Here is a 20,614-nt window from a genome sequence, read left to right on the forward strand (position 1 = left end):
CGCCCCCGACAGGCCGGGGACCGGGCCTCGGGGACAAACTTCGACACTTACTCACAGGTGAGCGACGCCCTTGCGGCCTGGGAGAAGGACGATGTCTTGAAGCCATCTGCAGGGGACGGACGCGGCAATGACCCGACCTGGACAAGCGTGCCGAAAGGAGTTTCATCAGGCACTCCCACCGGGACTACGGCTTCATTTGCTGACACGCCTCACAGTCTGTGGAGTCGTGGTGCTCCCCCAAACACCACATGCAGATGGGGTGAGGATCAGTCGCTGACATCTGGCGTGCGCAAGACTAGCACGTCTTGAAGCCCGTAGGCATTCGCACACTGTCCCCAAGAAAAACGCTCAAAAGTGGAAAAAGAAGGCCTGAAACAGGCCAGGGGCACGATCCAGGTCGGCGTTGCATGCGGAAAAGAAAAACTGATGTCAGCGCGCCGGGGTGGGGCTTATGTGACCTCGCTGACGTCACGCCCGCGGAGGACGTCGGGGCAGAGTCGTGTGGTTCCGCCCCCCGGCACGAAGAGATGCTGGGCAAGAAAGTTTTCTGGGTCCAGTCTCAAGCCTGGGGATAATTCTACATTAAGGAATCTGCGGCTAGTAGTCTATCGGATTAAGTGTTTACTAAAGGGATTTTGAGGTTGTTGCCGGAGTTGGAGATGTGCGCCATCCCTGATGGCCTGGGCATTGTGTAATGGGGCCAGGGTTCCAACCTTGAAAGGGTTGTGGAGGCCTGTAGTAGGATCAGCAGAGCCCAGCTTTATTGATATGCCAAGGGTCAAGTACATACCTGAAATGGTGAAACGGATGTGGAAATCGCTGAACTGGTGCAGAGAGGCCCAAGGACAATGCAGTGGCTCAGCTCTCATTAAAACGCTCCAGAAGAGAGTCCGCCTTTATGACGAACAGACGGGATCAGTCACAAGGAATGTCCATGAAGGATGCCTGGTTGTTCCCAGAGAAGGCTGTAAACCTCATCCATGTGTAGCGCCAAAGCACCACACTTGTACCAATTACCTGTCCAAAACAATATCTGAAGTCAAAGGTTGATGGGATGACACACAGGGCCATATCGTGGCCATCTGGAATGGCTTGGGCCAAGGAAGCCCATAAGTCATCTGGGACTGCTGGTAAGATCTTAAACATGCCTGCAAGTGCATGGGTTTAATATCCCAGGTAATAGTGTTGTGGCGTTGACCGACCTCAAAGCATAGCTGGCCAATGAAAACATTATTTTCCCAAATGTATCCATAGGTTTGGACTCTACCTGGAGGAGGAGTTGGGAAGGCTTTCAGGTTTACTCTTTTGGTGCACACTTACACTACCACTCTCTTAGAAGATGGATGCTGGGTTTAACCTCTTCAGTGCCCATGACGAGATAGTCTCGTCATGGAGCACGGTTGCGCTGTGCCCATGACGAGACTATCTCGTCATGAACCCCACCCACTAGTGCAATGCCCGGCACAGGAGGGGGAAAGGGCGTGGCACTGAAGGGGTAAAAAAAAAAAAAAATTTAGGGTTGCCTGGAGTTTATCTATGGTGATGTGCACCTTCAGGATTGTCCTGAGAACAGGAGCTTGGTTTAGCCTCAAATGCCCAATAGTGTGTCAGTGAGAGCCTCTGTGAAGGTCCATAGAGGTTGTCGGTGTCTGTCTGGTCAGGCTGAAGGACCTCAGTGAGGACATGAGTTTATCTCCATTGCGGGAAGGTGCAAATCAAGAACTTCTGCTGCTCTTCTAATGACCATGGCAAACAAGCATTGGCATAGCCAATAGGTCTCGCCTTTGGGAGCTTATAAGTGTTTAGCCATGCAACAGTTGATGTTGTTGCACCAAGGATAGGGCAGATGTAATCGAATATGCTACTTACCAGTATGCATCTGTTCTTGGCATGTATGGCTGCTGACATTCATATCTGTGCATAGATCGCCGCCTAGTGTTGGGTCCGGATGATTGCATATTGTTGTCCTGGAAGGGTCTTCGAAGTATCACGAGATAGGTGGCTCCTCCCCTGGACTATAGTGCGCCTGGGCATCCCCTCCATGCTTAGATTGTTTTTCGCCATTGTAGCAGAAATGGAGTGTAATATAGTGAATGATGACCATGCTAACTAGTAATTACTGAATGCTACAGCTGCTACAGGCGCCGGGGAGGAGGGTGGGCGATATGAATGTCAGCAGCCCTACATGCCAAGAACAGATGCATACTGGTAAGTAGCATATTCGGTTCGAGGCATGTGGGCTGCTGAATTCATATCTGTGCATAGATTATATAGCAGTCCCTCCATTTAGCGGTGGCTGCCCGTGCCAGCTGAGGCAGTCTGAAAAAGAGTTTTGAGAACAGCCTGTCCTACAGCTGCCTGCTGTCTTGAATGTACATCTACACAGTAGTGTTTTGTAAATGTATGTATAGTGGATCATGTGGTTGCTCTACATATCTCCTGTAAAAGGGATATTCCCTAGGAAAGCCATGGAGGCCCCTAACTTTCGTGTGGAGTGGGCTCTTGGAGGAATCGTTAGTGTGCGCTTAGCTTTTTCATAGCAAATCTGTATACACTTAACGATCCACCTAGCTATTCCTGCTTTGGAAATGGGGTTGCCTTTGTGCTGTGGAGAAAAGGCAAAAAAGAGTTGTTTTGTCTTCCTGAAAGTCTGTGTTCTGTCAATATAGTACATGAGAGCTCATTTGACATCAAGTGTGTGGAGCATTCTCTGCTACATTCTCAGGATTAGGATAAAACACCGGCAGTTCTATGGATTGGTTCATATGGAACTGCGATATCACCTTGGGCATGAATGTAGGGTTGGTGCGTAGTACGACCCTGTTTGCATGAACCTGTATAAATGGCTCTTGAATGGTTAGTGCCTGGAGTTCACTAACTCTTCTGAGTGAAGTAATGGCTACTAGGAAAGCTACCTTCCAGGTTAGAAATTGAATCTCACAGGAGTGTAGAGGTTCAAAAGGTGGTCCCATGAGTCTGGTGAGGACCACATTTAGGTTCCAGACTGGTGAAGGTGGGTGTGTGGGAGGAATCACTCGTTTGAGTCCCTCCAAGAAGGCTTTGATGGCAGGCACTCTGAACAGTGAGAGGTGCTGCCTGTTCTGAAGGTAAGCTGCCAGTGCGGTTAAATGTATACGGATGGAATTGTATGCCAGATTGCATCTGTATAAGTGTAATAGATAACAGATAATGTTCTGAGTTGATGCATCCAGCGGATTGATGTCATTATTTTTACAATAAATGACAAATCTTTTCCACTTCGCCGCATAGCAGGCTCTGGTCGTGGGTCGTCTTGCCTCTTTGATGATATTCATACATTCTGGAGGCAAGTTGAGGTAGCCAAATTTTAAGATCTCAGGAGCCAGATCGCTAGGCTTAGCTGTTGCGTATCTGGGTGCTGAATTGCGCCATGGCTCTGGGTTAAAAGCCTGGGCGTCAGCCGCAGTCTTTGATGCGGTACCACGGAGAGTTCTAGAAACGTGGTGTACCATGGCTGGCGTGCCCACGTGGGAGCAACCAGGACGAGCGTCAGTGAGTGTTGCCTCAGTTTGCGTGCCACTAGCGGTATTAATGGTGCTGGGGGAAAAGCGTACGCAAATCTGCCTGACCAGTTCATCCATATCGCATTGCCCTGCGACTGTGGATGCGGGAACCTGGCGGCAAAGCTTTGGCATTTTGCGTTCTCCCTTGTGGCGAATAGGTCTATCTCCGGGTGAGCCCACTGCTGGAAGTACGGTTGGAGTACTGACGGATGTAGCTCCCACTCGTGCATTTGGTGGCTGTGTCTGCTGAGCAGATCCGCCATCTGGTTGTCCTTGCCCGGGAGGTGTTCCGCCATGAGGAATATGTTCCTTTGAATGGCCCACTTCCACATGCTCTGAGCCAGATGAGACAACCGTGGAGAGTGTGTTCCTCCCTGCTTCTGTATGTAGTACATGGCAGTTATGTTGTCCGTCCGGATCAACACGACTTTGTTGCACAAGTGTACTTTGAATGCCTTCATTGCCAGGAAGATTGCCATCAGTTCCAGAAGGTTGATGTGCATCTTATTTTGCTGTGTTGTCCATAATCCCAACACTGTGTAATTGAGTACATGAGCTCCCTATCCCTGGAGAGACGCGTCCGCTGTCAGTATTATTTGTGGAACAGGCTCATGGAACGGTCGGCCCTTGCAAAGGTTTTGTGGATTCCACCAATGCAGAGAGTTGTATGCCCGACGGCTCACCAACACTAGGTCTTTCAACTGTCCTTGAGCCTGATTCCACTGACGTGCTAAGCACTCCTGAAGCGGGCGCATATGTAGTCTCGCGTGCGGGACTATGAAGATGCAGGAAGCCATCATGCCTATCAACTGCATAAACACTCGGGCCGGTAGTGAGTGTTGAGGTCTGAACTTTTTTATTAGCAACTGCATGCTGTGGATCCTCACGGAATTGGGTTGTGCCGTGGTCGCCAGAGTGTCTATGGTCGCGCCTAGGTACTGCCGTACGTGGGCGGGTTGAAGGTGGGACTTTGGATAATTTAGTGAGAATCCCAGGCTGTGAAGAAGGTGAATGGTGTGGGAGACGTGGCTGGCACACTGCCGGGCGGACTTTGCTTGGATAAGCCAGTCGTCCAGATAAGGATAGACGTGTATATGCTGTCTCCTTAAGTGTGCTGCCACTGTTGCTAGGCACTTGGTGAACACCCTTGGTGCCGTTGTTACTCCGAAAGGGAGGACCTTGAACTGGTAATGTCGATCTTGAAGAGTGAACCTGAGATATTTTCTGTGTGACGGGTGTATGGGTATATGGAAATACGCATCTTTTAGATCTAGGGTTGCGAGAAAGTCTCCCTGACTGAGCAACGGCAGCACCTGCTGCAGGGTGAGCATGTGAAAATGCTCTGACAGAATGTAACGGTTCAGAGGTCTGAGGTCCAGTATGGGTCTGAGAGACCCGTCCTTTTTGGGGATCAGAAAATAAAGTGAGTACACCCCTGATCCTTGGTCTTGTACAGGCACTAGTTCTATGGCTCCTTTGTGGAGCATACTGAGCACTTCCTGGTGCAATAAGTGCAAGTGCTCTGCGGACATAGGACGGTGTCTTGGTGGTATGTTTGGTGGAGTGGATGTGAGCTCTAGACAATAACCGTACTGGACAATTTCTCTCACCCACCTGTCCGTGGTGATGGATTTCCAGACCGGCAGGAACTGTTGGAGTCTCCCCCCGACAGGTGTTACGTGGTCGGGGGGCAGTGACAAGGAGTCACTGTTTGGTGGTGGCGGAGGACCTGAAGCTGTTGTTTCCACAGCCTCTACCCTCGACGTTGTTGCCACGGTATCCACCTCTGTGATTTTTATTATAGTCTGCGTACCTTGTTTAGTGTACTGCGACTGCTGTGAGTTCTGGCCTCTAGATGGTCCCCTGTTGGTAGAGCGACGAAAGGACCCACTCCTAAACTGCTGTGATTGCAGAGCCCACATAGACTTTGCAGTCTCTGTATCTTTATTGATTTTCTCTAGGGTGGTGTCAACCTCTGGGCCAAAGAGGGAGTGAGGGTTGACAGGTTGATTGAGTATAGTTGTTTGTATCTCTGGTTTGAATCCGGAAATTCTTAACCAAGCATGTCGTCGTAACATGACGCTGGTGTTAATAGCCCTAGCTGCAGTGTCAGCTGCGTCAAGAGCGCACTTAATGGAAGCGTTGCTTATGAGCTTTCCTTCTCTAATCAGTGACTCTGCTCCTTCCTTATATTGATCTGGGAGGTGCTGTAGCAGTGTCTCTAGGGTATCGTAATGCGCCCAGTCATACCTAGCAAGAAGTGCCTGAGTGTTGGCAATCCTCCAAATGTTAGCTGCCTGTGCAGCAACTCTCTTTCCTGATGTTTCCAAGACCTTAGACTCCTTGTCAGGGGGAGGAGCATCACCCGTTGTCTGTGAGTTGGCCCTCTTCCGAGCATTGGAAACCACCAACGAGTCCAAAGGCAGCTGGCCTCTTATGTAGGTAGGGTCCACAGGAGCTGGCCTATACTTTTTCTCAATCCTAGGGTTCAGTACTCTTGCCCTCGTGGGCTCCTTAAAAATGTCATTAGCTTGTTTTAGGACACCCTTGAGCATGGGCAGAGTTTTAACAGATCTTTCTGAGGTAGAGAAGGTATCCATCAGAAAATCATCCTCAATAGGATCAGTGTGGAGCTGTACATCATGGTTCTCAGCTGCTCTCTCAATTAATGCATTGAAGGCAGCAACATCTTCAGTTGGAGATGTTTTCACCTCATATGCTTGTGTGTCTGGAGCAGTATGCGGGTCCCCCGCACCAATAGTGTCCACCCAAGGTTGGTTTTGGTCGTCAGGGTCAGTGGTCAATGGGTAAGTGCTGTCATCAGCACCATAATCTCCTGCATCCACATCAGACTGTGTGGGTGAGAATGATTGAGGCTCCTGTCTATAATCTTGAACATGTTCCAGAAGAACTGGTGACGTGGTATTCTGTTTCTTTAATGGAATTCTGCATGGTTCCATAGGTTTCTCTGGCACTATCTTTCTTTTATGTAGTGAAAGTTTACCAGTCCCTGAAGAGATAAACTGCCTTGGCTCCTCATCTTCTTGAGGTACTTCAGCAGTCGTTTGTCCCATTGACACCCCCCTTGGCGCTTCAACAGCTTTCTTCGGGTCGACACCTTTCCTCGGTGCGGGACCCTTTTGTGTGTCGAACATCTTTGGTCGACACGGTCTGAACCGTGCAGGCCGTGTTCGGCTGCGGGGCTGTTGTCGCGGTGAGCAGCGAAGCCCGGTCTTGGATGCGTAATAACGACTCCGACACCGACTTCTTTACGAAGGGGGGACGGTGTCGTGGACTTGACATGGTCCCTCGAGACCGTCCTTGGTGTGGCATCGAGCCCCGTACCAGACATTTGTTTCTCGGCACGAGGATTGGAAGGGCTTGGCTCTTGAGGGTTGCCCTTTTTTCCCGCATCGACGATCCTCGACGCCGATTTTTTTGGCTCGACCACCTTGACCGAAGTCTTAGGTGCCGTCTTTTGTGTCTTCGGCTCCGACGGCTTCGAGGCCTTGTCGCCGCTGAGAGTCATTTTCTCTTTCGGTTTCGATTTCGGTGCCTGTGCCTTCAGTTTCGGTTTTCCTTGACCGGATGATGGCGCTTTCGAGACCGATGGCTCCGTAGGATAGTTCGAAGCCGGGCTTTGAAACGGGGCTGTAGAACGAGAGGAAAGATCTCGGGTAAGGCCGTGTGGCGATCACTCGACCTGAGCCTTATCGAGTGCCTCTTCGGGCCCTGCACCGACACGTGGGCCTAGCTCATCTTCTGAGCCATCTTCCTCGGCCCCAAGGGCCTCTTCGTCGTCTCCTACCTTATCGACGGCATAATCTTCCTCGACATCTACGATACACTCGTCTTCGGCATCCTAGTTGGATTCACGCTCCGAATCCGTATCCGATAGTCCCTCCAGAACTTCAAGGTCCACGACTTCTTCATCTTAGGTCCCGAAGATGTTGTCCGGGTTTGGCGCCGCTTTCTGCGCCTCGAGCCGAGCTGCTCGACGATTGCGAAGAGTTTTCTTCGATCGGAACCTGGAACACGCCATACAGGTGGCTTCGTCGTGTGTTGGAGAGAGGCATTTATTGCCCACGGGGTGCACGTCGAAGTGAGCATACTTAGCGTTGCAAAGAGGGCAACGCTTAAAGGGGTAATTTGAGGTTTCCATCGTCGATCTCGATCGGGCCTCTGGTGTCGAAGGGCAAACGGCTAACTTCGATGCTTTTCTAGAGAATCAACTGTAGAAAAATACTTGTCGCCGAACGAAAACAATATCAACGAGTTTAAAAGCCTTTTGGCTTGACAAAAATAAAGTTTTCCTAAATACTCAAAGAGCTAAGATTAGGACATCCGAACCCAATGGCGGAAAAAAACAATCTAAGCATGGAGGGGATGCCCATGCGCACTGTAGTTCAGGGGAGGAGCCACCTATCTCGTGATACTTCGAAGACTCTTCCAGGACAACAATATGCAATCATCCGGACCCAACACTAGGCGGCGATCTATGCACAGATATGAATTCAGCAGCCCACATGCCTCGAACAGTCAATGTTTTATCTGAGGAAACCTGATTTTTCGTGTAATAAACTACTGGCGTGTTCAGTATAGGTTAGCATTCCTCCTAGAAGGCCTCATGTTCAATATTCAGATTGACTCCGTGTGCAGGTGTTGGGAACCAACTGAGACAGGGATGAACCCATTGCACTGTGCTCTAGTCATAGTCATACCGAAAGGAACTCTAAATGTATGAAATGGCTTTGGCCATCTATGTTTTTTTTTTTTAAGACAAACTTTATTGGGTATTTCTGGTGCACATTACATATTTGAGCAATTCTTCATACATGTTAGTTTTGTAAAGAAATGATTTGCAAATTATATACGTATCATTTCACAACCTTATGTCGCAAGCTGTTCATACGTTCCTGTGCATAACCGTTTTACTCAGACCAAGGAGTAATTTTGGCCATCTATGATGGTATGGAGAGACTTATAGAGACGCTTTCGGAGCCAGGTGATGATTTCAGAGAGCTGGGCGGGTGAGTGGAGTAACACGTCCGGTTCATGCTTTTGAAAAGCAGGTAAGGCGGTAACGGAGAAACCTTATGTTGACTGAGAACTATAGCGCCTAGTAAGCATAGTCCTATTAGCACTCTATGAAGAGCATGCAGATGTGGAAAGTGCTTCACATGGATATTTCAGGTGATACAATGGGGGGTACTCAATCCTAGAAACCGGTTATTCATAGAAAACCAGCTGTGCTCGCCACGGTAATGCAAATTGTTTTACAGATGTTGTGCTTAGCTGCCTATGCTATTGATTCCATTTAAGAAAACAAGAAAATGTTGGAAAATTAAACTTCATAGAGTGACAACGAAAATCATTGAACAACCCGGAGAAAAAACTGTTTGGACAGAAAAAAACACAATAGCACCAAGAGGAGCCAAAGGCTTAAAATAGAGAAAAAAACAAAACTGGCAATGTAAAGAAATAATTAAACTAGATAGAGAAGAGTAAAGCTAAAAGATAAATACCCTGATTTGGAGTCGGTAGGAGTTTTCCGACGCCAGTGCATACTCCTGTCGTTATTTGGTTTGGGCAGGTTTTGGCTTGGTCATCTGGCATGTTTTGACACGCTGTTGTGCATTGCCTGATATTAGCCAGAGGTAGCACTAGTTGCTTCGGCTGCGAGACGGGAGGAGCGATGCGCTGGTGCCGCCTGCTGAGAGCTGTGCCCGGAGGTGTGAAGCACAGGGGAGGCTGGGCATGGGCTGGAGGGACCCCCCACCCAGGGCCCCAAAGGAACCAGTTGGAGGGTGCTGAGCGAGCAGCAACCGAGTAAGGAGCGCACGTGCCACTTGCTGTGGTCTACGAGAATGGCTAATAGGAGGTGTAATCCCCTCCAACAACCCCGCGGTGTACACAGTAAGCAGCCAGGTGCGCGACAAGTGTGTCGGGAAAAGCAAACTAGAAAAAGCTTCGCAAGATGGCGGTGAACTGTCCACGGCAAGCTGCATATGCGAAGCGTTATTTTCATTGCTATGACAACTAAAGCTTTGCCAGATGGCGTTGGACTGTCCACAGTCCGTACGGACACGTGCATGCTGTTTGCTATCTGTGATAGCATCGAACGGATTGGCACCGAGTTTGGTGCCATAAACAAAGTCATCACAGATACCAAGTGGAAGCTGAAGTGGGTTTGTGAGGCAAAGTGATGCCAAGGACTGAGTCGCCGGTGGTAACCGTACTGGAGGCACCTGCAGATCCTTAAAGCACAAAGGCACACCAAAGGGAGCAGTCAGTGTGCCGAAGATGCACAGCATGGCCTTCTTAAAAGCTTCAACCTGCTGTGACGTCGTTGTTGGAGCCGGAAAGCAACTCGTGGAACAGGAGTGAGACAGAGAGGCGCAGCAACAGTCTTACTTCTTCTCTGGTGATCGAGTTGCAGAAAGGGGCAAAGTTACGCTTGGATTTCTTATGTATTTTTCTTGGGCCTGGATTTATCCAAAGACTTCAACTGCAATGAAGACCTGTTGCGGGAACGACTGTGTGAGCAACTCTGCACTCTTGACTTGGGCTGATCCTATGTGACTACTCATTGATCTCCAGTAGGGTCTTGTGTGTTTGCACCCCCAGCCCTCTAGCACAAGTCATCTGTTTCTGCACACCTGGCCCTCAACAATACTTGTGCTTTCAAGCACAACCTTCAGTAACTACGCTCAAATCTTTAGTTGCCTCACTATACATTTAGCCTGGCTTGCACAAGCGCCAATACACCCTGGCTGGCTATCCGCACAATGTACCATTGCATCAGTTTAATGGTAGCCACCAACTGAGAGGGACACTGTAAACTAATACTGCCTTCTGTCAACCCTACATTTGAGCTCTTGGATAGAATGTGCATAAAACCCACTGACCTTTCTCATTTGTACAAAAGAAACGCAGGTTCTCATTGGTGTACCACAAGCCATTTTAAGAAACAGTATTTCTATTTGACAATTGTGAGCTACCTGGGGATCTAAAGAAACTTAGGTCCCTATTGGTAACTTTTTTATTGGGATAAAAGAAAGTCAGGGTCTCACTGGTGTACTCCAAGTCGAATTAGGAAAACAATGCATTTGTCAATTTTGAGCTACCTTGGGAGCTTAAAAACCTCAAGCCCCAATTGGTGTACTTCTAGTCAAATGAGGGTTCAGTATTTGCGTTGGTTTGCTCAGGTTCCTGTTGGTGTATCTAGCCGATTATTAAACAGTGATTGCATTGATTCATTCTAAACTAGCAGGCGAGTATATAACGGGGGTGGTGAAGGTGAGATCCTTATTCATGAGCGGCTGGCAGGACGATGAACATGTGGTGGAGATTAGGAAGATCAATAGGTGAGAGAATAAGACAGCGAAAAGGTTTATACACAATACTTGAACTATAGGTAGGTTGCTTGTGTTGCATAGGTGAAAGGAAAAGGAATGTGTCAAAGTATACTTTCAGCTTCGAATGCTCTTTACTTTCCTATTAATTTGAAGAAATTCGGATGGCAGTCATTAGAATTGTGATTGGCGCTTTCAACACTGGGATTGAAGTATAGGTTTGCTAAAAAAAAGGAAAGGAATTTGAAAAAGTTGGAGTTTGAGAGTTTGCGAATAATTTAGATACCAGTAATCACTTGGTGGATTACAGAACAAAAAAAACACTGTAGAAAGCTTACTGAGATCTGAATAGCCTTTTGATTTTGTAGAATGAATTATTAGTTAATGAAGAGATGAGGGAGTTTAACCTAATATTGAAATTCAGGATCAGGAATTCGTGAATTTGGGGTCTTTGAGATAATTGATGAATACAACTTTGAACAAGCATTGGATTCTCATAAAAGTGGATGAGTGCTCAACCCCCCTGCCCCCCCCCCCCCCATTTTTTCTATAAGGAAGACATTTATAAGCAACGGAATTTGGATACTTTTGAGTTCTGGCTCTTTGTTTCTTCCTTTCTGTTTTATTTTGGCAGTATACAGAGTCTTTTTATAATCTGGCGTTTTCGAAGGATTAATGTGATGGTGGAACTAAGAGAGAACTTTTGCAGGTTTTTTAAGGATATTCCTATGGTATCAGCCTGTGAGGAGATTAGATGAAGATAAGCAGATACTCTGGGAGTGGTCAGAAAATATGTCAGCATCTCAAACTCAAAATTTGGTGACCTAGATACAGTCATTTTTTGTCAACAGAAATGCTTTTGAGCAAATGGTGAAATGGATAAACACAAGAAAGTACCACTGATTAAATTAATAGGGAGTTTGATTCCCTATTAATTCAGGCAACTTATTTGAGGAGATTTGATTAACATAAGCATATATATTTAGAATAGTCAGGGAACACGTGCGCACTCAAATCCCAGCATTCCATTTTTAAAAAAAAATACATCCTGACAAAATGGCGATTCCTTCGGCTTAATGGTAATTAGGTGTATGCTTATTTGTGATGTCATTGCTGTTCAATCTTTTTTGCTACTATGCTCTGTTTCATTTATTAATAGTAATTAAATAAATGTACATGAATTTGAGAACACTACTATTTGAGTTGGATCTTTTTTAATTTGATCGATTCGTGCAAGTTTTCTAATTATATTGCAAATATTGATTAACAGCCCTGAAGAAGCAGCAGTTCACTTTGAGCTGTGAAACACGTGTTCGCCGCACAACATCAAAGAAACCAATGATTGCACTCGATAGGAATGGAAAGTGACTACTGAAATTGTTGGACTGTACTACATCAATACCATTTAAACTGGCAACATTGAATTTTGAAAGTAATGTTACATATTATGTGTAGGTACGAACTTGCAAAATGAAAATGAAGAGCTAATTAAATTAATAATGTATTGAGATGTTCAACAACATTTTTAATTATTCTTTAATTCAAACAGTGTTATTATGTTTCCCTTTTTTGGGCTCCCCACCAATTTGTAAAATGTATTGTTAAAGTGGTTCTTGAAATGTTGGCACTAGGGTTTTGTCAACCCGGTGAGTTAAGTCCAGCAGGGCTATTATTACCCAAGAACCCCCTGGTTAGAGCAAATGAACTGCACTTTTCATAGAAAATGTGATTCCGTCCCTGAACACAGCGGTGAACTCTCACCAAGGAGCTCTCTGGCATAATATGAATTGGAAATATTATTTTGACTTTCATGCTGGCCACTTAAGGTGTTTGGAGTCACCCTAAAAGTTCCACACCTATTTTCTGCATAACAGCTGCAGCCACTACGCTCTGTCACCTGCAGCCACATTTAACATAAGTGTCCGTGAAACGGCCCCGTTTCCACTGCAGAGTAGATCACTCCACCGCCGTAATGTAAGGAATATGACCTTCGTTTACAGAACCCCACCCAGCTATAAATAGGGGCATCTCACCTTATTTCCTGTGCCAGAGCAGCAGATTCCGAGTGCCAGGGCAGCGCCATAACGGACGTGTGGGTTGTAGCTCTCCGACAGCAACGAAACAACACTTGGGCACTGCTCCGGAGTTCTGAGGAAAAAGGAGAACTCGAGGGATAAATATTTATTCTCCTTAAGATCAAGGGTTTTTGTTTTATGTTCACACTTCATTAGTTAAGAACTTGCTGTAAAACATACATGCAGTTTCTTCACTTAAAGCCAGAACCTTTAACTCTCAATGGAAACCGCCACTGCTCTCCCTCTCAGCAACGCAGGTGCACACCATCTATCTACAACTATGCTGGATTGTACACATTCCACACATCCGAAGGTAGGAGTACAGCGTCTCCCATCAACTATCCTGGATTACATACATTCCACACATCCGAAGGTAGGAATACAGCGTCTCCCATCAACTATCCTGGATTACATACATTCCAGACATCCGAAGGCAGGAGTACAGCGTCTCCCATCAACTATCCTGGATTATATACATTCCACACAACCGAAAACAGGAGCACGGCTTCTCCCCACAACTATCCTGAATTATATACATTCCACACATCCGAAAGCAGTAGTATGGCTTCTCCATACAACTATCCTGGATTATATACATTTCACACATCCGAAAGAAGGAGCACGGCTTCTCCCTACAACTATCCTGGATTATATACATTCCACACACCCGAAAGCAGGAGCATGGCTTCTCCCTACAACTATCCTGGATTATACACATTCCACACACCCGAAAGCAGGAGCATGGCTTCTCCCTACAACTATCCTGGATTATATACATCCCACACATCCGAAAGCAGTAGCACGGCTTCTCCATACAACTATCCTGGATTATATACATTCCACACATCCGAAAGCAGAAGCAGGGCTTCTCCCTACAACTATCCTGGATTATATACATTCCACACACCCGAAAGCAGAAGCAGGGCTTCTCCCTACAACTATCCTGGATTATATACATTCCACACACCCGAAAGCAGAAGCAGGGCTTCTCCCTACAACTATCCTGGATTATATACATTCCACACACCCGAAAGCAGGAGCATGGCTTCTCCCTACAACTATCCTGGATTATATACATTCCACACATCCGAAAGCAGTAGCACGGCTTCTCCATACAACTATCCTGGATTATATACATTCTACACATCCGAAAGCAGGAGCAGGGCTTCTCCATGCAACTATCCTGGATAATACACATTCCACACATCCGAAAGAAGGAGCACGGCTTCTGCCTATGCTTGGAATGTCGCCGTTCTAAGGATCTATAGGAGATTGACACCTTCTTCCTACCCCTATCTTGGAACATGTGCATTCCACGCACCCAACAGCAGGAACACCTACCTACCACACAATATATGCGTCCCAAGCATTCAACAGCAGGGACACCATCTCCATAACACAGAATATATGCATCAGACGCATTCTGCAGCAGGGACTCCTTCCCCCTACCACAGAATATGCATCCCAAGCGTCCAGCATCGGGGACACATTGTTCCAACCTCAGAATATATGGAGCCAAAAGCAGGGTCACCTTCTTCCTAGCACAGACTATATGCATTCCAAGGATCCATCAGCAGGAACACGTTCTTTCTACCTCAGAATATATGCATATCAAGCATTCATCTGCAGGGACACCTTCTACCTACAACAAAATATTATATGCAGCTGAAGACTGCATCAGCAAGGACATCTGCTCCCTATCACAGAATACATGCACCCCAAATATCCAACTGCAGGGACACCTTCCTACCACAGAATAATATACGCATCCCAAGCATCCAACAGCAAGAACCTCTTGCCCCCAACTCAGAAAATATGCATCCAAAAGCAGGGACATCTTCTTACTATCACAGACTATAAGCATTCCAAGGATCCATCAGCAGGGACACGTTCTTTCTACCTCAGAGAATATGCGCATCCCAGGCATCCAACAGGAACACCTTCACCCTACCACAGAAAAAATACATCCCAAGCATCCGACAGGGACACCTTCACCCTACCACAGAAAATATACATCCCAAGCATCCAACAGGGACACCTTCACCCTACCACAGAAAATATACATCCCAAGCATGCAACAGGGACACCTTCACCCTACCACAGAAAATATACATCCCAAGCATCCAACAGGGACACCTTCACCCTACCACAGAAAATATACATCCCAAGCATCCAACAGGGATACCTTCACCCTACCACAGAAAATATACATCCCAAGCATCCAACAGAGACACCTTCACCCTACCACAGAAAATATACATTCCAAGCATCCAACAGGGACACCGTCACCGTACCACAGAAAATATACATCCCCAAGCATCCAACAGGGACACCTTCACCCTACCACAGAATATATGCATCCAACAGCATGGACACTTCTTCCATAAAACATATGTATTCTAAGCATCTACCAGCTAAAAAATGAGGTGATTAGTTTCCCAGATATCTTTTCAAATGGGTGTCTGAAGTGCAACATGTTAAAATTCCAGTTTTCTGTAATTGGTTTTTAAAGATAAGAGGAGAAGAAAATCAGGCTACATTCGGTATAATTACCCCCTTCCAGTTTTGTAAAAGGATTCTCTTGCCCATCACCATGGCCTTCACAACTCACCCCATTGTCCTCTCATTAACACCCTCCACTTACTGCATGTTGTTGCAACAATATTTTCAAGTCATCTACTGTTCTCACCATGAAACGTCACTTCCTTCTAAAAAACGAAAGTGAAAGCCTCTGGGAGGAAGGTTAGGGAAAGCAGGAGAAAAAAAACCTCCAGGATCTAGGATAAAGATTAGAACTTGTGTGGAAGGGTGAGGGTTGTAGGGTGACAAGCTGGACCGGATCAGTGTTGTTCAGACAGGGCTACTGCCTGCCAAGCAGTTCCCTTCTCACAAGGGCATCTGGAGATAGAGGCCAGTCTTAGGCATGACTGGATTACAGCTCGCCCAACTTAAGATCGTCTGCCTTCAGGCACAAACACCTTCCCAAAAATGGTCGTTCTTTGACAATGCACAGAAGAGCCACAATATATACAATCAGACTCTGATCCGCCGAACAGCCTGGGGTGGCACCGCAGTGAAATACAGCACTATGAAGACCTTCTGTTGTAAGGCTCACCCTCACAAATGCCCGTAACATACATTCAGCACCAGCTGAAAATGCTCCTGATGCTATTTTTTTACCATTAAAGTGCACCACTACCGCCTGGAACCAGATCCGCGCCACCACAAAACACCCAAAATAAAAATCATAATAAAAGGCCTAACTACAAGTCAGGAGATCAAAGCTCCCATACCTATGTTTGCATTCCACCCAAATGTGAGATCCATTTCTGGAGTGTACGTTCCTCAGCAACTGAAATGAGGAGCGCTTAAAAAAGGCTTCTCCCCATACTGAGCACAGTGTGAAGACGAGAGGACAGGACTCTGCAGCAGACGGTGTTGAAATTCTCTATGGGCTTTTAACCACAGAGGTTACCTCCCCCCTCCCCAGTGCGCGGAGCAGCTCTGCCACACGCCTGGGTGGTCCTGGGCTGTCTGCTTTGTGAGAAAGAACATGTCTGTGTCAAGGATTCTGGTAGGGAATGCTCTGCAGAAGCCCTGTGGGAACAAACGTAAACACTTGTCTGGCTGATGGAGCGGTGTTGCCCTCAGGTGATGGGGGGGGTGTTGCCCTGGGGTGACAGGGGGGTGTTGCCCTGGGGTGACGGACAGAGGGGTGCTGCCCTGGGGTGACGGACGGAGCGGTGCTGCCCTGGGGTGACGGACGGAGCGGTGCTGCCCTGGGGTGACGGACGGAGCGGTGTTGCCCTCAGGTGATGGGGGGGTGTTGCCCTGGGGTGACAGGGGGGTGTTGCCCTGGGGTGACGGACGGAGCGGTGTTGCCCTCAGGTGATGGGGGGTGTTGCCCTGGGGTGACAGGGGGGTGTTGCCCTGGGGTGACGGACGGAGGGGTGTTGCCCTAGGGTGACGGACGGAGGGGTGCTGCCCTGAGGTGACAGACGGAGGGGTGCTTCCCTGGGGTGACGGACGGAGGGGTGCTGCCCTAGGGTGACGGACGGAGGGGTGCTGCTCTGGGTCCTTCTCTGTTGCTGGTCACTACAGTATGCCCGCCAGCTAAACTTCAATGGCTAGGCACTGTATGGACATCACCGGTAGACTGCTGGCTACTCAGAGTAAAGATCACATTCACCCTGTCCAAGCACCTAGCTATGTAAGAAAAGCAAAGGGTTTTATAGTGAACTGTTCATAATCACAGGGCAGGTCCGAGGGGAATCGGGACTTGGGGTGCCCGAAGCTCGCCTCCAGTCTCTTCTGTATGGTCCTGAAAGCACCCAAGCTTCCCTTTAACACGTGCCTAACACGAAGCCTCAGTTCACTGTATTTTTTTATTGTATGCAAAGGCTCTCACTGAAAGATCTCAAGGACCGGTCCTACGTCAATCTATGGAGAGACTTGTCAGCTGACAGTCACATGGTAAACTGCCCTTATCCAGAAGCCCGCAAGACCATGAGACCTCAGAAGATGCTGCTCAACCTGGTGGAACAGTCATGAGGCTGTGCCAGTCTGGCGATCATGGACCCCAACATCTCCAGGCGCCTCAAAATTAGGTTGAAGACTACGAGTGGCCTTCTATGGTTGCTACAACAACTAGCCGTGCCCATAGGAGTGACACTGCTGCTTTCCAACTTGCTGCGGAGGTACGATTATGGTAAATTTGGACGACTGCAACATTCAATACCCGAGACTCGCAAGACATCAGGCGGTAACCTTCCCGCGTCCCTAAGTTGCTGCATGACTTCAGTCAAGGTAGTAGAAGTACACTGTTCTCTAGTGCCATTGGCACTTATGGTCCAAAGAGTTGAGTTCAAAACAAAGATAGCCATGTTCCAGAAACAGAAAAACAAAAAAACACTCCAGCCACAGGGCTCATTTCAGATTGCCACCTTAGCTTTGAAGAGGAGTGCCGTTAGCTAGAGGCCTAGAAAAGATTTTAACGCTCCCCATTTAGTACCCCTAATAGACAATTTCCTGGGAAGCGGAACCCATGCATTGACACAAGAATTCACTACATTCACTGATGTAACGGAAAACACTAAACTGCAGAAAGAGCTTCTTCAATCCATCTTGTATAGCAAATGCCAAGGATTTATGGGAGAAGATGGCCTGGCATATAATGTTCACTTATGTAAGAGGGCACCTTGCACCAGTCCAGACAAGCTTTATGATGATTTAAGAGGCCTCAGACAACCTTAGAAAGCTCTCCAAGTGGTAGCTGTGGAGAGCAGCCTTCAGGCTTAGTCCATGAGTGTAAAGCAGCTTGTTTTACCAGAATGCACTCTTATAGTATAGATTAAGTGAAAAGAACCACACTAATTATTTATAAAAATATGTATTAATTATAGAACACTCTCTAGTAAGTTCAAAGATCTCCTAAATGGAGATAAACACAATGCACACAATACTTTTGCAAAGAAACACAGTAAATAGCACAGAATACACAGTGGACCGATATACTAAGAAAGTGGTATAAGAACCACGACTCGAGTCAGGACGAGGTCGAGAGGACATAGAAGTGCTGGAGACCCACAGAACCACCCAAGTTAAGTAGATAGGGACCCCACTGAGAGCGTGTGCAGTGTGGGAACACGACGGCGTGCTCCGTACAAGTCTACGTGTATGTCACGGTTGGCTTTTTAAAGATTTAGGACCCTTCCCAGTGGACCCTGAAGAAACCCAGTGGAAGACAGAAGGTTGGAGAGCCACACCACCCGTGGATACCCTAGTACCCACATTACCTACATCAGGGAAGCAGGGTGTAAATGTGTGCTGTGATGTCGCCATTGAACCCTGTGTCGGACTTCAGGAAAGTGCCGCTGTGGAGGAAGATGAAAGTGCCCGGTGGTCTCAGAGGCTGGATTCTTGATGAGAGGTATCTGCAAGCAGAGGGGACAGAGTCTATGTCACTCAGGCGTGACCAGGAGACTTAGAAGACGAATGCCCTCCAATGTCGGGTGTTGCAGGATGGGTGATGAGGACCTTAACTCTGAAGCTGTGAGGACCAGGTGATGCTGAGGGGGACCAGGAGCCATGCATGAGCGGTTTCACGAAGGATGTCGAGTGCTGAGGGGTCTGTGTCCGGTGGGAGCACCAACGAGCCTTGGCAAATGCAATCAACGCAGGAAGTGAAGGAGAAACGTCGGGACCTGCAAGGTCCAAGGGACTCACCAAAAGCAGGGAGTCGGGGCAGGCCCTGAGCAATCAAGGGAGCCCAAAAGAATCAAGTGTGGCCCTCAAATGGACCCACAGGCCAGAGGCACAGGAGTCGCAAGAGGACCTCAAGCAGCTCACCAAAAGATGCAGGCAACAATTTGTCATTTATTTTTTTTACTGAGTTTTATATAGCGCAAACTTGACCCGAAGGTATCGGTATCAGAGCGCTTTACATAGCACCAGTTGCGTTACATGAGGATACATTCAGATTTTTTTTTTGTTAGGCACAAGGAGATTGAGTGATTTGCCCAGAATTACAGGATGTTCAGCGTCAGTTACAAGACTCGAACCCGATCCCCAGATATGAGGTCGGCCGCCCTAGCCATTAGGCCAACTCCTCTCCCATGCACACAATGTGGTGTGGCTGAAGATTCTGGTCACTGGAGATGCTCAAGTGTGGGGGTACTTGGAGCCCGAAGATCTTCTTGGAAGGAAGCTAACAATCCTTTGCAACTGCAAGTTGGACGCTGTGCACAGGGGTTCGGTTATTGTACCCCCATGAGGGATACTGGCCTCAAACTTGGTGAAAGGGCAGGCCTCGGGAGGTGTGAAAAACCACCACCTGTGTTGCAGAACCATACGGAGTCCGGAGGAGCTCAGGATCAGCAGAGCGGTAGACTCCATAGTGGTGCTTGCGAATGCAGGGGAGTGACTCCTTCCCTCCAAGGGAGATTCCTTCAAGTGTCTTTGATGCTTCACAGGCCTTGCAAGGTTCCTGTATGATGCACAGGCACAGACGATGCAGCAGACTGGAAGGGAGACAAAGTCAGGCCCAAACGAAGTCCAGAGTACCCAGACGGAAGAAGAAGTGGTGCCTGATCTGCATCTTATCCCACGCCGAATCTAGGGACCTGCACCCAGGTAAGCCCTTAAGTACCCTAGGGAAAGAGTTGGGAAGATTATGGGGACCCTCCCAGGGGAGGGTCTGGACAGGGGGGAGGTTACTCCCAGGTCCTTTGTACAGTTTTGCACCAGAGCGGGAGCCAACGGCTCCCAGGACTGGTTTGAACTGGACTATGCACAGGAGACACCAAATGTGCCCCTCATGCAGACTTTCTGCCGCTGACCAGCACACCCACCTGGTCCCAATACACTAATTCCTATCTGGGAGGTGGTCACGCCTCTCTGTGACAGGATGCCTATTGTTCCACCTTCCTCTGCTCGAGCTTGGCTCAGCAGCTGAAGGGCAGAAATGTGTCTCTGGTCGACAGCACCCAATTTGTGCTGTCCGGGTCTAGAAGGTTGGCACCGGGAACACAGAGCCTAATGGAGGGCTCTTAAGTGCTTGGAACCATACCTCCCACATTGTTTACGGTGTTGGGGTAATTCCAACATGTTTGATACCAAACATGATCGGATTTGTTGCAGCCAG

General features: G+C 47.8%; 1 protein-coding gene across 1 annotated transcript in view; it reads right to left on the reverse strand.

Moving 5' to 3' along the window:
- The window catches only part of PSMD1 (proteasome 26S subunit, non-ATPase 1), a 386,750-nt gene that overhangs the window by 123,126 nt on the left and 243,010 nt on the right, over positions 1-20,614 (reverse strand). Inside the window, exon 17 of the mRNA XM_085635741.1 lies at positions 12,931-13,045. Coding sequence (XP_085491867.1) covers positions 12,931-13,045 — 115 coding nt within the window. The remainder of the gene's footprint in view (positions 1-12,930; positions 13,046-20,614) is intronic.

Source organism: Triturus cristatus, chromosome 11 (genome assembly GCF_964204655.1).
Source record: "Triturus cristatus chromosome 11, aTriCri1.1, whole genome shotgun sequence".
NCBI lineage: Eukaryota > Metazoa > Chordata > Amphibia > Caudata > Salamandridae > Triturus > Triturus cristatus.